Here is a 14,988-nt window from a genome sequence, read left to right as displayed (position 1 = left end):
ATTCAGCTGGGACTGTGGAGAGTTTGGTCCTTGCCAATGGGATGTGTGTCCCCAAGCGCAATCTCCTGGCCTGCAGGAGAGTCTCGCTCACCTGCCAAAGCAGAAAGCTCAGGGCTGTGCTCAGAAGGGGCTCGTCTGATGCAAAGCTGTCAGAGCAATGTGAGGGCAGAGCCAGCCCAGCTGTGCCCAGGGCTGAGCCCAGCAGAGCCCTGGCAGAGCCCAGAGCAGCCTCAGCACCCGCAGAGCCCGGCTGCAAGGAGAGAAACCAGAAAGCGCCCCTCAGCTGAAGGCTCCTGTCCCCTTGTCCCAGCCGCCCGCGGTGCCCAGGCCATGCTGGCCGTGCCCAGAGCGGTGCCCAGAGCTGCCCATCACTGCTGCCTTTGGCAGCAGAGCAGGAGGGCAGGACATGTGCCCAGCCTGCAGCCAGCCACGGCACATCCAGCCCTCAGCAGCTGCCCAGAGCGGGGGCGAGCGGGCAACGGACAAACGGACACGGGGACAAACGGCCCCAGAGCTTCAGTTGCAGCAGCAGCAGCGGCAGCAGCGGCAGCAGCAGCAGACAGAGCAGCGAAAGCAGCAACTTTGTGGAGTCCCTCTTGCTCCTCCTCTCCCTCTCCCGCTGTCCCGCAGCCTCTCCCGCTCTCCCGTTCTCGCTGTCCCCTCCTCTCCCGGTCTCTCTCTCCCTATGCCCGGCCGGGCCATGCCCCCGGCCCGCCCCCGGCCCCGGGCGGGGCTGTCCCGTCCCCGGCCCCGGCCGTCCCGCCGCCGTCTCGCCCCCGCCCGGCTCTGGCCGTGCTGGCGCTGGCGCTGCTGGGCGGGCATCAGTGCCTGGGGCTGGGGCGGCATCGCCTCCCTTTGGCTCCGCCTGGCCCGAGCCCGGCCCCGGCGCCGGCCCCGGCCCCGGCGCCGGCTCCTCCCGGGCCCCGCGGAGGACACAGGAGGCGCGGCCGCTGCCGCCGCCTCCGCTGCGGCTTCCCCGGCCCGAGCTCCGCCGCTCGGCAGCGCGGCCGCCGGCCCCGAGCCGCCGCTGTCCCGTTGCCAGGAGCGAACGCCTGGGGATGGCCGGCCCGGGGCGCTTGAGGGGCGCTCGGGGGCCGCTCCTGGCCCCGGGCCGAGCGCTGACAGCCGCGTCCCGCCGGCAGGGAAGGCGCAGCAGGGCCTGAAGGAGCAGTACCGGCTGGGTTCGCTGCTGGGCCGCGGCGGCTTCGGCAGCGTCTTCGCGGCCACGCGGCTCTCGGACGGCGCCCCGGTGAGCGGCAGGGACGGCGGCAGGCGCAGGAGGAGGGGGCGGAGGAGGAACAGGAGGAGGAGGAGGAGAATGAGGAGGAGGAGGAGGAGGAGGAGGAGGAGGAGGAGGATGGGGCTGGGCAGGGCGGGCGGCGAGCTGAGCCTGCTGCTTCTCTTGGCTTGCAGGTGGCCATCAAAAGGGTGCCACAGAACCGTGTCCTGCACTGGGGCGAGCTGGTGAGTGAGCGGGGCCAGCGGCAGAAGCCGGGGCGTGCCGGGCGGGGATGAGCCGGGGCCCGGCAGGGTGGAAGCCGCCGGGACGCCTCGAGGGAGAGCGAGCGTGGGGCCAGCGCAGGGCGCAGAGCATCCCGGGCTGGGCGAGGGCTTCCCGAGCCCCGGCACAGCCTCAGCCCCACTGACGGCATCGCGCTCCTCCCGCAGCCCGACGGCACCAGCGCACCCCTGGAGGTGGTGCTGCTGGCCAAGGTGTCCACTGGCTTCCCTGGTGTTGTCCAGCTGCTGGAGTGGCTTGAGCTCCCCAACGACATCTTGATGGTGCTGGAGCGCCCAAAGCGGTCTCAGGACCTGCACCATTTCATTCGGGCACGGGGGTTCCTGTCCGAGGAGGTGGCGCGGGAGCTGTTCCGCCAGGTGCTGGAGGCCGTGCGGCACTGCACCAGCTGCGGGGTCCTCCACAGGGACATCAAACCAGGGAACATCCTGGTTGACCTGGCCACCGGGGAGGCTAAATTGATCGACTTTGGCTGTGGCACCTACCTGCAAGACACAGCCTACACTCACTTTGCAGGTGAGTCCACACAGGGGTGTGCTCGCGGTGCCGGTATCTCACGGTCCAACATCTCCTAGCCCAAGCTGGGTGTGGCATTGGGGATTGTCGCTTTTGCTGCCCTTGATGGCACTGAGATTTCAGCCGAGTTGCGTTTCAGCAGGGCTGGGTGGGGAGCCAGCTTCCAGCCCTGCTGGCAGCCTTTGCCCACCACTCTGCCCCGGGCTGGGGCTGGGGCTGGGGCAGCCAGCCCAACAAAAACACCCGTGGGTGGGGGTAGCAGAGAGGGGGGGCCAGAACCTGTGCCCCGGCTGGTTTGGTGTGCAGGTGAGAAAGGGCTTGGACTGCTCCACTCACCTGGTTTGCTTTGGATTCATAATGTTCTTTGGGGCAATGCAGGCAGGGAGGATGAAGGCATGGTTTTCCCCCGCACTGAGTGGGATTTTCCTTGTCATGGTTGGGCCTTGCCAGGGCTTCAGCTGCCCTCTTCCAGCACCTGTGGCTTCTTTTCCAACCCCAAGTCTGTACACAAGTCCCAGGTGCTGGCGAGAGGGCAGCGGTCACCCCGTGTGCCACTGGGGCAGCCTCTGCATGCCCAGGGATGCTGGGGCCAGGCTCTGGGAGCAGCAGCATCCCCCTGCTGAAGCCCATCTCTATTCCATAGGAACACGGTCATACAGCCCCCCGGAATGGATGCATTTTGGCTGGTACTATGGCAAGCCAGCTACTGTCTGGTCCCTGGGCATCGTGCTGCACCAGATGGTCTGCGGGGAGCACCCTTTCAGGGGCTGCCAGAACATCAGCTGGGACCATCAGCTCTCGCTGCCACAACGGCTCTCTCAAGGTGGATCCCCATCTGTGGCCACAGGGGCAATACCAGTGCTGGGAGACAGCAGCAGCTCGTGAGCATCCCGCTCTGGCAGCTGCTGAGGAGGGGGCACATGTCCTGCTCTCCTGCTCTCCTCCACAACTGGGAATTGATGGGAAAGTTTAGGCCCAGCTCTGAGCACATCCAGCATGGCCTGGGCACGGGAATAGTGGGACAAAGCCAACAGGAGCCTTCTCCAACTGTCCGGCGGGTTCTGGTTTCTCTGTCCAGAGTGCCAAGATCTGATCAGGCGGTGTTTATCCATGCTGGACATGGAAAGGCCCTCCTTAGAAGAGCTGTTGTGTGATCCCTGGATGCAGGACGTTCATCTGCCCTAGAAGAAGGGAGAGAGCCACAGGCACGCTTTGATGCAAGGCCCTGGTAAGTTACAGCCCCACACACGCCTTGGCAATCAGAAGCACAGGAACCCAGACATTTTGTGCTGCCTGTGTCACTGCCCAGGGGTCATCAGATGGGAACACGCAGCCCTTGTGCTGGAGCGGAGCTGCTCTGCCCAGCACTGGTGGCCACCATCTGAGCTGGTTCTGCTTGTCCTTGGTTCCCTGACAGCTGGGGCCCTGGGCAGAACCCTGACAGCCTGGTCTCAGCCCCAGGGAAGGAGAAGGAGCCCCTGGAGAAGCTGTACCAGGTGGGGCTGCTGCTGCTGGAGACAGCGAGGAAGACATCAAGGATGACAACCTCTTGCTCCACCTGGTCATCGGCAAGCTGAAGATGACGTCACTTTGATTCTGGCACCTTCTCCAAAGCCAGGCTCCACAGGGAATTTGCAGATGAGTCCACACGCAGGGGATGCTCCCAGATTTGGGCATTGCACAGCCTGGCCGGGAACAGAAGGTTCCCCTTTTGCTGGGATCCTTCAGTTGGCTGCCCAGCTGCTTTTGGCAGGGCTCGGGGCATGGGCTGGGGTGGGTACGAAATGGGAGTGGGCTCCTGGCCCTGCCAACAGCCCCCACCACCCACCGTGCCCCGGGCTGGGGCTGGGGCTGGGGCAGCCAGCCTGACACAAACCAACCCCCATGGTGGGAGCAGAGGTGGGACTCCAGAACCTGTGCAGGGGCTGCTTTGCTTTGCAGGCAAGGAAGGGCTTGGGCTGCTCCCCTGCCCTTGTTTGCTTTGGGATCACTGTTATTTTGGGGGGCAGTGCAGGGGGAAGGGAGAAAGCCTGGGCTTCCTTCACCCGTGGGTGGGTTTTTCCCTGGCATGCAGGGGTTGGGCCCTCCTCAAGCCCAAGACAGAGATATGATTTTTGACCTTTTTTCTTGTTTCCCCTTTTTGTCTGTAATCTACTTTCAATAATTTGTTGTGTGTTTTTCTAGAGGAAGCGTTCTAGGTGGGGTCCAGTCTGGACGGGGAAGTGCTTGGGAGCAGCTGCGGCGTGGATGGGCCGTGCCCTTGGAGAAGGCTGAGGACATCGTTTGGGACCAGCTTTTCTTCCAGCGGTGGATGGCGTCAGGTGGGTCCCGTCTGCTTGGCATGGTGGGATCAGAGCTTTGGGGAGATGGCAGCGAGCACAGGACCATCCTGCTCTGGGCAGCTGCTGAGGGCTGGATGTGCCGTGGCTGGCTGCAGGCTGGGCACATGTCCTGCCCTCCTGCTCTGCTGCCAAAGGCAGCAGTGATGGGCAGCTCTGGGCACCGCTCTGGGCACGGCCAGCATGGCCTGGGCACCGCGGGCGGCTGGGACAAGGGGACAGGAGCCTTCAGCTGAGGGGCACTTTCTGGTTTCTCTCCTTGCAGCCGGGCTCTGCGGGTGCTGAGGCTGCTCTGGGCTCTGCCAGGGCTCTGCTGGAGCTCAGCACCGGGCCCCAATCAGCCAAAGAAGAAATGGTGTGACCTGCAGCACAGACTTGCTTGAGCATTTCAGCAACACAGCTCAAGTTTGCAGAGTGCACACCTCCAAGGGAAAACATGCCACCACCCAAAAATTAAACTTGCTCAATAGCTTCTGAAATGAAATCAATCTGGGATGACCTCAAATGCCATTTTTCAGCTTGCTCAAGCTGTAGCTCAGGCCTTTGCTGAACAATTCTCTCCCCCACCTGCCTTTTACTTCCCAACTGCTCCCTCTTTTCCCCCAGTGAGTTCCCAGCACTGTTGCCTTCCTTCATGCGCCTCACCACGAGGAAGACCGAGCCCCTGGCTTAGGGACTCATCCTGTCACTGGCTGAGGAGCTGCAATGTCTCAGAGGTCTGGTTGGATTTTAGTGGCATTCAGAGCTGCTCTCCAGCCCTCAGCTCTCCTCACTGCTGAGCTCCCACTTGCTTTTCCTTGTCCTTTCAGCAGGGTGAGCTCTGTGAATCCCCTTGGGCCTCCCCACTCTTCCCAGCCCATGCACCCACCTCAGTTAGGCTGAAACTGCAGCTTCTCTGTCTCCTCTGGCACACCAGTCCAGTCCCCTGTGCGGGGAGCCCCAGCCCCAGAGTGCAGCACCCAACAGTGCCGTCCGGGCTGGAGCAGCTGCCCTGCAGCCCTGGCTTGGCTCTTGGTGGCAAGGGAATGCTCCCTGTTTGCAGCTGTCCCTGCAGGATGGCCCCAGGGCAGAGCCCAGCCGGGCTCCCACTGCAGCCCTGAAGCTTGGGGCAGACAGTGGTCCCAGAGCTGAGGTTCATGGGGAGCACCCGCAGCTGTGCCTGGCACTCTGTTGCCGCGTGTCACAGTGCAGGCTGCCTTGTACTGGGTGAATGGACCAGCCCCTGCTTTGACTGACAGGGGCCTCGCCCATCACATCTCTCCCAAGGCTGCAGGCATTTCACAGGCCAGAATTTGAAGGGGCGCAGAGATCCGACCAGTGAAATTATCCAGACTGGCTTTTTCAAAGGCCCCTTAGAAGGAAGGGCTTGAGCACAAACCCTCTCTGATTGCCCCATGAACATCGGGCTGAGTGGCCTCTTTGGCTCCAACCCACTTTCCTCCTTGAGCCAACGTTACCCACTGCCTCCCACATCCCCCCCGTGCCTTCCCACTGCCTTGTCCTGTCAGGGCTTTCGCAGCCCCTCATCCCTTGGTGGCCCCATCCCCTCAGGGTCTCCCTCAGCCCGGCCAACCTGCCTGGCAGCAGCGCCGCAGCCCCACAGGAGCTCCCGAGGAGCCCCATCCAGAGGCACCTCGGAGCCCTCAGCAATGCAGCCAGCAACACACGGGCAGGAGGACACAGATGGCGGTTCCTGCCTGGGACAGGGCTTGTGGCCATCTCCAGGCACCGGTCTCACAGGGATCCCTGGAACTCCGGCCCCTGCCCACCGGCTCTGTTGGCAGCACAAAGGCTGCAGCAGAACCACCAAAGGCCAAGGGGCTTCTGGCCATTTTCCCTGCAAGCCTGCACGTGCCTGGGCAGCTTGCTGAGCCCAGGCACCCTTTGCTCCCTCTTCCCCTATGCCCTGCAGAGCCTGGGCAGCAAAAGAAAGATCCTGGGAGTCTGTCTATTATAACACATCCTATATTTATATGCTAAAGAAAAGCAAAAAGAACGAAAGAACAACCTCGAAGAAATGAAACATTTCTGCTGGCTCAGGTGGCCCCAGCAGACAGAGCCTCTGGGATCAGCACTCTGCACAGCTCCAGCAGCGCAGCCAGCCGAGCCCCAAGAGACGAGGCCGTGTCCTCCATGCCCTGCGGAGCTGATCATGCAGGCTGTCCAAGAGGGAATATCCAGCTCTCTCTACTGCCTGGAGGATGTACAACGTTTGAATTGCCAGGCTTCCAACGGCGACGCTGATGTCATTTGCCGTGCCTTCAAGGGCTGAAAGAGAGAGCAACAGAGCCGTGGTCAGATCCCGGATCTGAGGGGACCCGAGGAGACCTCCCTGCCAGGGCCATCCCAGCTGGCTCCGGCCATGGCCAGCAGGGAATAAGGGACAAACGGGATCAGCCCGAAGCTGCTGGCCACAAATCCCCCAGGTGGCCCTGAAATCTCCGTGTGCTCTGCCCACGCCGCCCCTCGTCCGCACAGGGAGCAGAGCCCTGCGCAGCCGGGGCACGGCTTGCAGCTCCCCCGCCAGCCCCCGCTGACAGCCCGCTGCCCTCACTCACCCTCACAGATGAGCTGGAGCTCTTCCTTCTTCCCCCTCAGCTGCCGCCCGGCCATCCCTGCCAACACAGAGCCTGTCACGGCCCAGCGGCACAGCTCCCTGCCAGCGGCGCTGCCAGCCCTGTGGCCACACGGCCTCCTGGCCCGGCAGGGCTCAGCCGGGCCCTTGCCGCACGCTGCCGCCCAAGGGCACGGCTGCGAGAGGGCGGCAGCAGCGCCCAGGCCAGCCGGGGCTCCACCCCGCCGGGCCCGGATGGCGCTGCCGGGGCAGCAGGCGGGGCTGGGGCCGAGCTGCGGCGGGGCGGGGAGGGAGCCCGGCCTCGCGGCTCACCCAGGAACCTGATGGCCGCCTCTCGCAGGGGCTCCTCTGGGCTCTCCAGGTAGGGCATGGCCTGGCGCAGGTGCTCGGCCGCTCTGCTGCTGTCGTCTGCCAGCTGGAGAGAGCGGCAGGAGGGAAGGCTTGGTGCAGGCTCAGCCCCTGGACCGGGCACTCCCTGCGCCCAGCCCCAGCCTCCCCTGCCCGCACCGCCGTGAGCTCGGGCCCACAGGAGCCTGGAGAAGAGCCCGCGCCGCCTCTGGCTGCAGCAGCGGGCAGGGGCACAGCTGCCAGCCCCGCACACTGAGCACCACGCTCAGGGGGATTCTCCAGCCTGAGGCTGGCACTTCCAGACCATCCTTACCAGGCACTCAGTGAACTTCCACAGCTTCTTGTTCTTCACCACTTTTTCCAGATCCCTCCTCTTCAGGAACTGGGCCACACAAAGCAGCGTTTCCTGAGAAGCCTGGAGAGCAGCAGAGATGCAGAGATGGCCCCACAGCCCAGGGCGCAGGACCTGTGACCCTGTGCCAAGGCCTGGAGGAGGCTGCAGCCCAGCAGGCGCCAGGGCAGGAGGCAGCTGAGCCGCCTCCCAGGGGGACAGCAGCAGCCCACGAGTCCTCACCTGTGCCACACGCCCATCCTCGTCATGGCAGTGGAAGAAGAGTGGCAGCAGACTCTGGTGCACGTGTGTCTTCAGGGCCTTTTTGTCCTTTTGCAGTGGAAGAGACACCAATGTTTGGAAGAGCAGGATGGAGAGCAGCTGCACCTGGCTATTGTCCTGTATGAAAGGAAGATAAAAAGACCTGAGCATCGGCTGCATGGGGCTCAGCTTGGCTCAGGCCTGGAAATCCACAGGGCACAAAGTGTCCAGGCAGCAGCCAGTGGCTGTGGCTGGAGGCAGCGAGCCTTACGTGGTCAAAGAGTGGCAGGAGCGCCTGAACCAGCCGCAGTGCAATGGAGCTGCCTATCAGCATGTCCTTGTCCCGGGAGATAAAGCTGAGGAGCGTGACTGTCATGCTAACTATCTCTCCATCTGCGTCGCACAGGAGCTCCACAAGACTTTCAGTCAGGCTCCCCATTTTTTCACTCTGTGTGGAACACAAGTTTGTGAAACGCCATCCTGCTGCCGCAGGGCCTAGAGGCCAAAGGGCTGTTGCGGAGCACTTGGGCAGCTGAAGCAGGAGGCAGGAGAGCTGGGAGCAGCTGCCCCAGTGCCTAAAGCCCAGCAAAGCCCAAGCGACTGCATTCCCGAGCGCAGCCTCAGCCGCTGCCCCCTTCTCACCATCGAGGGATTGTCAATGAGCTTGAGAAGGGCCCTGAGCGCCAGGCGACGCCTGTCCCTGCACTTGCTGTGCAGGTGCCTTGACAAGATTTGCAGGACTCTGTTAGCACTGCCTCCACTCAAGTTCAGGCACTCGAGGACCTGAAAGGCACAGGGCAGTGACAGGGGACCCAGCCGGCAGGAGCCCGGGACCGCACAGGGCTGGGCCCAGGCAGCAGCACAGGGCGCGGGCACCCGTCCCAGGCAGCTGCGGCTACAAGAGGACAGAGAGCTGGGAGGCAGCTGAGCGAGGCAGCGCTGGCCATCAGGCTCACCTCCACAAGGAAGGCCAGGGCGGGCAGCTCCCAGCGTGGCTCCAGTGTGTTGAGCAGCTGGAGCAGGTAGCGAGCGATCCGGGAGCACAAGGGGATGGAGACACGGGATATCTCCCTGGCAGGAGAAAAAGTAACCAAGACTTTGGGCCGGGGGACAAACCTCTCCCAGGACGGACTCACAGAGGTCTGGTCTTTCCCCAGCATCCTGCAAGGGGCCCTGGGCTATTTGGGAGGCAGCTCCTTGTGGGTACCCTCCTCTGCCAGCCTTTTCCAGTCTGCTTGGCTGTGCCTCGGTGACAAGGCCCTCTGGCCCACAACCACTGGGACTGTGTGGGGCACCCTGGGCACAGAGCACAAATGTCAGAGGCAGCGGGGAGAAGGGGGTCTCACCTGGCCAGCAGACCCACGGCATAGTGGTGGGTGTCAGCACACAGCAGCGTGTCCCAGCCACGCTTGCGTTCCATTGCCAGCACCACATCCTCGTGCTCCATTTGGCAGAGCAGGGACTTCAGGGTCCGCACTGCAAACCTGCGTGCAGAGCAAAGCCCAGGTCACGCTGGGAGCACTGGCTCCTGCCCAGGGATGTGGCAGGGACAGAGGAGTGGGATGGAGTACCTGTTGGGGCTGGTGGCAAGGCCGTATTGCTGCTGGCATCCCTTCCAGAAGGTATCGACCTCCTCTGGCATATCCAGAGTGCTGAAGAACACTTGGAAGAGCAGATGCACAAGTAGGTGGGGGAAATACACCGTCACCATCTGTGGGACACAGGGCACCTGGAGGATCTTCCACATCACCAGAGTTGCCTGCAAAGGACAAAGCCCCCCGAGACAGCGCTCAGTGCCGAGGTGTCCGTGTGGCAGGGCCCGAGCACGGGAGGGAGAGGCCCGGAGAGACGCAGGGGGAGCAGCGGGCCTGGTGCCCCTGAAGCTGCCCCGAGGCCAGGTTTCAGCCCAGCGCCTGAGGCAGGGAGATGCAGTGGTGCAAGGAGGATGGAGAGCTGCTGGGCAGGTGGCCTTGGGACCAGCAAAGGCCAGTTGCAGAAACTCACAGCCAGGACAAAGACACCCGTTTTGCCCCCATCAGAGGTGAACGTGCTGTGCTCTGGCCAACTCCCCAGCACATCGAGGAGTATCAGCTGCACTGTCTCGGCAGTCCTGGGCGAGCACATGATGCTCTTCCACATGGTGAAAGCAGCTCTGTGGGGTTAGAGCTCTGTCTCAGGGGGGTCTGGGACACAGCACCGTGGCCTGGGCAGCAGCAGGGACCTGAGCTGGCTGCCGGCTCTGCCTCTGCCCACTGCCCCTCGCCAGCAGCGCCCAGGCAGCCCAGGCCTGTGGGGACAGGCCCCTGAGGGGCAGCGAGGGAGCATGGCAGCAGGCTCGGGGGCTGAGGTGCCAGGGCTGGCAAAGGGAGCAGCCAGAGGGCCCTGGGGACTCTCTGTTGGTCAGACACCTGGCACAGGCTGTACAGGCCGATGGGCTGGGGAGCCCCGAGCCCTCTGGGCAGGTGGCCCCATACCTGTCACAGGATGGGGCCACACACAGGAGTGTCATTACTACATCAGCAGGCTGTTCTTCGGTGAGATCCAGCAGGGCCCTGTTCAGCCTCTGCTCAGCAAACGGATTGTCCATGAGCCACTCGTGGATGTACCTCACCATGGCGGGCACCTGGAGAAGGCATGGGGAAAATTGGAAAGCTGCCAGAGGGAGGAATGTCCCCAGCTTCCCCAGAGAAGTGCTTCCCTTCCCACCACACTGCCATGGCCTCAAAGGCTTCCAGTGACCAGCGGGCGTGGCTTGGGAGGCCAAGCAATTCCTGGGAGGATCAAACCCTGGCCACAGGCTGCTTATTTGCTTTGGATTGCAAAACCCGCCCTCTACGAGCATATCCAGCAGGGCAGCACAGGTCTTGGTTTTGAAGGTGTGTGAATATGCTCTGAGCCCTTTGCCCATGGTGCTGGGCTCTTCCTCCTGAATCTTCTTGATGAATTTGCAAACCAAGTGTAGGAGAAGGGCAGGAAGCCAGGGATGTTCCACGGAATGCTCCAAGCGCGGTGCTCGGCTGAGCGGTGCCAGCAGGCCCAGCCCAGGTGGGGATGGCTGCAGGTACCTCCACTGTTCTGCGGAAGAGGCCACGGGCGGGGTCCTGCTCTTGTGTGCGGTCCACGGCTGCATCTGGCAAAGAGCGAGCGCAGCCAGAGCTGAGGGGCTGCGGGAGAGGCCGGAGAACACAGCCCAGCCCTGAGCTCCCCAGGCAGGGACAGCCCCGGGATGCCCCAGGGGATGGAGCACGGCCGCTGCGGGGTGTCTGCCCGGCCCCTCTTCTGTCCTGTCCGTGGGCATGTCCCCAGGGGATGGGATGGGATGGGATGGGATGGGATGGGATGGGATGGGATGGGATGCCATGGGATGCCATGGGATGCCGTGGGATGCCATGGGATGGGATCGAATGGTGCCAAGCTGGCTGCAGGCACCAACCCTAAGCCCAGCTCTGCCACTCACCCTCCTGTAGAGTCTTGAACCGCACCACCTCTTTGATCTCCTCTACTGGGGCAGCTCCAGGGCCTTCTTCCTCCTCCTGCACCCAGGCCAGCTTGGGCCCTCTCAGGGATCTCTGCTCCATGGCAGTGACTGGATTTGAAGCTACTTGCAGGAGAGATGCCTCGGAAAAGCTCCGAGTCAGCAAGTCCTGCAGTCGTGCCTGGAAGGCACCTTCAAGAGAGAAGCCTCAGGAAGGCTACAGGACAGCAAGTCCTGCACTCTGGTCTTGAGGGCTGCTGCCACAAGGACAGGAGACTCCTGTCAAGGATTGATTGTGGTCAGGCCTCGAGGGCACCGGTGGCAGGGATGGGAGATGCCTCCGGGGCACCAAGTCCCACGGTCTGCCCTCAAGGGCAGCTGCAGAAGAGAAGCCTCGGGAAGGCCACAGGTCACCAAGTCCTGTGGTCTGGCCTCGAGGTCAGCTGCAGGAATAACGCCTGGGAAAAGCTCCGGGTCAGACACGAACGAGTGCGCTGTGCGGGGGCTCCTCACGGCACCGCTCTGTCCCGTCCTGTCCCGTCGCGTGCTCCAAGCACTCTGGCGTGGTCTTGTCACCGCCAGCTCCTATGTCACCCCGTGTCACAAAGGGCCCTTGGACACGCTGTCCCGTTCCATGACACGGTGACCACGCTGCACCGTGTCACAAAGGGCCCCTGCACACACTGCCCCCTGCCCTGGGGCTGCCCCCGGCCCACCCAAAGTGGCCCAGGTTGGAAGGAATTTCTCACCCCAAGTGTCTAAGACAGCCCGACAGGGTCTTTAGGAATGGCTGAATTCCCGAATTTTCCCCCAGATCCCCTCAGGAACCTTCATCCCTCCCCCCTCCTCCTCCTCCTCCCGAGCCTTCCTCCCCTCCCGGCTCCATCCTCTTCCTCCCGGCTACGCATCCCCATGCCTTCGTCTTCATCTTCCTCCTCCTCTTCCCGAGCCTTCCTCCCTTCCCGCATCCTCCTCCTCCTCGCGCTGCTCCTCCTCTTCCTCCCCCCCGGGGTCTCCTTCATCTTCCTCCTCCTCCTCTTCTTCATCCCCTCGCTTTCTTCATCTTCCTCTTCCTCCTCTCCATCCTCCTCCTTCTCCTCCTCCTCCCGGGCCTTCCTCCCGCTCCTTCTCCTCTCCCCGGTCCCTCCTCCCGGGCCTTCCTCCTCCTCCCGTTTCTCCTCCTCCTCCTCCCGCTCTTCCTCCCTTCCCGCTGCCGCATCTTCCTCCTCCTCTTCCTCCTCCTTCTCCTCCCCCCAGATCTTCATCCCCTCCATCCTCCTCCTCCCGCTCCTTCATCCCCTCCTCCTCCTCCTCTCCATCCTCTCCCCCCCATCCCGAGCCTTCATCCCCTCCATCCTCATCCTCCTCCTCCTCCTGAGCCTTCATCTCTTCATCCCCTCCATCCTCATCCTCCTCCTCCTCCATCCTGGTCCTTCATCCCCCCCCCCCCTTTCCTCCTCCTCTTCTCGAGCCTTTATCCCTTCATCCTCTCCATCCTCTTCCTTCTGCTCCTTCATCCTCCTCCTCCTCCTCTTCCTCTTCCCGGTCCCTCCCCCTCCTCCTCCCGAGCCTTCATCCCTTCATCCTCTCCATCCTCTTCCTCCCCCCGTTCCCCCCCGTCCTCCTGCTCCTCCTCCTCCTCCCGAGCCTTCATCCTCCTCCCCCATTCCCATCCTCCTCCTCCTCATCCTCCCCCTCCTCCAGGGCCTTCATCCCCCCCCCCTTTTCCCTCCTCCTCCTCCTCCCCCTCTTTTCTTTCTCCTCATCCTCCTCCGCCTCTGGGGCCTTCATCCCTTCATCCTCTCCAACCTCCTCTTCCTCCCCCCCCCCCTTTTCTTCCGCCTCCTCCTCCTCCTTCTCCCCCCAGGCCTCAGAGCCCCCAGGGCTGCCGACGCAGCTGTGCTGGGAAGGGCACGGGGCCTTCCACAGAAGCTGGCACGGCCTCCTTGGGACACGTCCCGGCTGGTGGCCATCCTAAACCCGCGGCTGTGACACAGACAAGGAACGTGTGGGCCAGGGCACCAATGCTGCTTGGACCCCTGGGGCCCGGGGAGCGCTGACATCAGCAGGTGTGGCAGAGTCCCTGCCCAAGCAGACCTGCCACCCCCCGGGCCCTGGCAGCGCTGGTGCCCTTCTCCTGCCCCAGAGACCTGTGCCCATGGGGGGCTTCTGTGCCAGAGGGAGCCAAAGCCCACGTGCATTGGGGGCTGCGCTCCTGCCTGCAGGGGCTCTTGGCAGGAGCACCTGGAGCAACTGCTGGCAACACTTGGTCGCTGTCAGAAGCTCTTACTCCATGCTGAAATTATTTTCTCATTGAAGTTCTTGCCTTCTGCACAAAAACACCTTAGTGGCCAAGGCACAGAAGAATCTGGCAAGTAAGAATCCTCAGTTCAGGAAAGCTTTCCTTCCCATTGTTCAACTCAAGTAGTTCCAAAAATTTGCAAGCTTCCCAAATTAATTGGGATGGCCTGAGGAGGTGAAGATTTGGAAGTAATTAGCACAGACATACCGAAGTACATAGCAGCAGTTAGCATAAGAAAAACCTGGCAGGCCTAACTTGACCTGAGAGTGACTTGACAAAAAGCTTTAGCCATAGTCTAGCAGAAGAACTAAGGGCAAGTGTGGAGTCAGGCCTGTGCAGGGAAGCCATGAGGAAGACTTTGTGCTGCTTTGGGGCATGGAGACGGCTCCTGGCCAGGGCCTGGACATCAGCTTCAAGTCCAGCAATCTGACACAATGTATTTCTAACCCCCTGCCTATCGAATCACCTCAGCAGTGTAAAGATGGATGGTATGTTTGATACAATTCCTACATCAACCCCCTGAAATTTATAGGTGGTGGAGAAACATTTCGGTGGGTGCAGAGCCCTGCCCTCCTGCCAGGTCAGTAAAAGGGCTTTTGGCAGACAGTGCATTTGTCTGCCGATTTCTTTGAATGAGGGAGACCCCTCAGGACTGCTGTATCCTGAGGGAACACCGTTGGCCTTGACCTGTAGGCACCTGCACCAGCTTAAAATCAGCTGCCTCAGCTTCCAGGACCTCTCTTGGCCAGCATCCTGACGTGGATGCAGGACTGCTGCGAGGCACTGCTGGGACCCAGCGGGACGGGACCGGCTGTCTCGTGTCCACGTAGCCCCCCCTGACACAGCCAGGGTCATCCCGAAACCAGAGAAACGCTCACGTGTCAGCACAGGGGAGCAAGGAGCACTGGGCTCCCCTCAGGGTATCTCAGCTGGGCTCGCTCCACAACACAGCCCCATTTTAAGGCCTGCTGATGCCCAGCTGCCAGAAATGCCTACCTTGCTCTCTCCAAGATGCACAGGGAGAGCCAATGAGCAGGATGCCTTGGGAGGCAAACCTTCCCTGCCTTTTCTGAGGCCAGGGACACACCAAGATCAAACAAGACTCTCCACGCTGCGTGGTCCACACAGCCCAGCTCTGTGCTGGCCCTGGGCCACAGCAGCTTCCACCAAGCAAGAGGCAAATGCATATTGCCAAGAGTTGAAACCCAGCAGACAGGGAAGATGTGAAAAGTGTGTGCATAAAGGCCTTTTAATGCACAGCTCTCAAAGAGAGCTTTGGGGCTCATGGCTGGACAGAGGCGCTCCTGCTCACACCTCTGTCC

The 14,988-nt window shown here is 62.3% G+C and overlaps 2 protein-coding genes across 2 annotated transcripts; one reads left to right on the top strand and one right to left on the bottom strand.

Moving 5' to 3' along the window:
* The first annotated feature begins 534 nt into the window (after nt 1-534).
* On the top strand, nt 535-3,239 carry LOC128820895 (serine/threonine-protein kinase pim-1-like). The gene is made up of 5 exons (XM_054001737.1): nt 535-1,249; nt 1,414-1,464; nt 1,669-2,035; nt 2,679-2,858; nt 3,114-3,239. The coding sequence occupies exons 1-5, from the start codon at nt 686-688 to the stop codon at nt 3,218-3,220; spliced, it is 1,269 nt and encodes a 422-aa protein (XP_053857712.1). The 5' UTR covers nt 535-685; the 3' UTR covers nt 3,221-3,239.
* A 3,084-nt stretch (nt 3,240-6,323) lies between these two features.
* LOC128820884 (maestro heat-like repeat family member 5) lies at nt 6,324-11,757 on the bottom strand. The gene is made up of 14 exons (XM_054001724.1): nt 11,347-11,757; nt 10,955-11,019; nt 10,364-10,512; nt 9,894-10,041; nt 9,461-9,648; nt 9,236-9,373; nt 8,846-8,960; nt 8,532-8,672; nt 8,161-8,337; nt 7,872-8,027; nt 7,611-7,712; nt 7,262-7,364; nt 6,933-6,989; nt 6,324-6,642 (listed from the first exon to the last, which is right to left on the bottom strand). The coding sequence occupies exons 1-14, from the start codon at nt 11,465-11,467 to the stop codon at nt 6,443-6,445; spliced, it is 1,860 nt and encodes a 619-aa protein (XP_053857699.1). The 5' UTR covers nt 11,468-11,757; the 3' UTR covers nt 6,324-6,442.
* Nucleotides 11,758-14,988: the final 3,231 nt, after the last annotated feature.

This window comes from Vidua macroura, chromosome 32 (assembly GCF_024509145.1).
Source record: "Vidua macroura isolate BioBank_ID:100142 chromosome 32, ASM2450914v1, whole genome shotgun sequence".
Lineage (NCBI taxonomy): Eukaryota > Metazoa > Chordata > Aves > Passeriformes > Viduidae > Vidua > Vidua macroura.
Note: the sequence above shows the minus strand (reverse complement) of the source record. Positions and strands in the feature narration are given on the sequence as shown.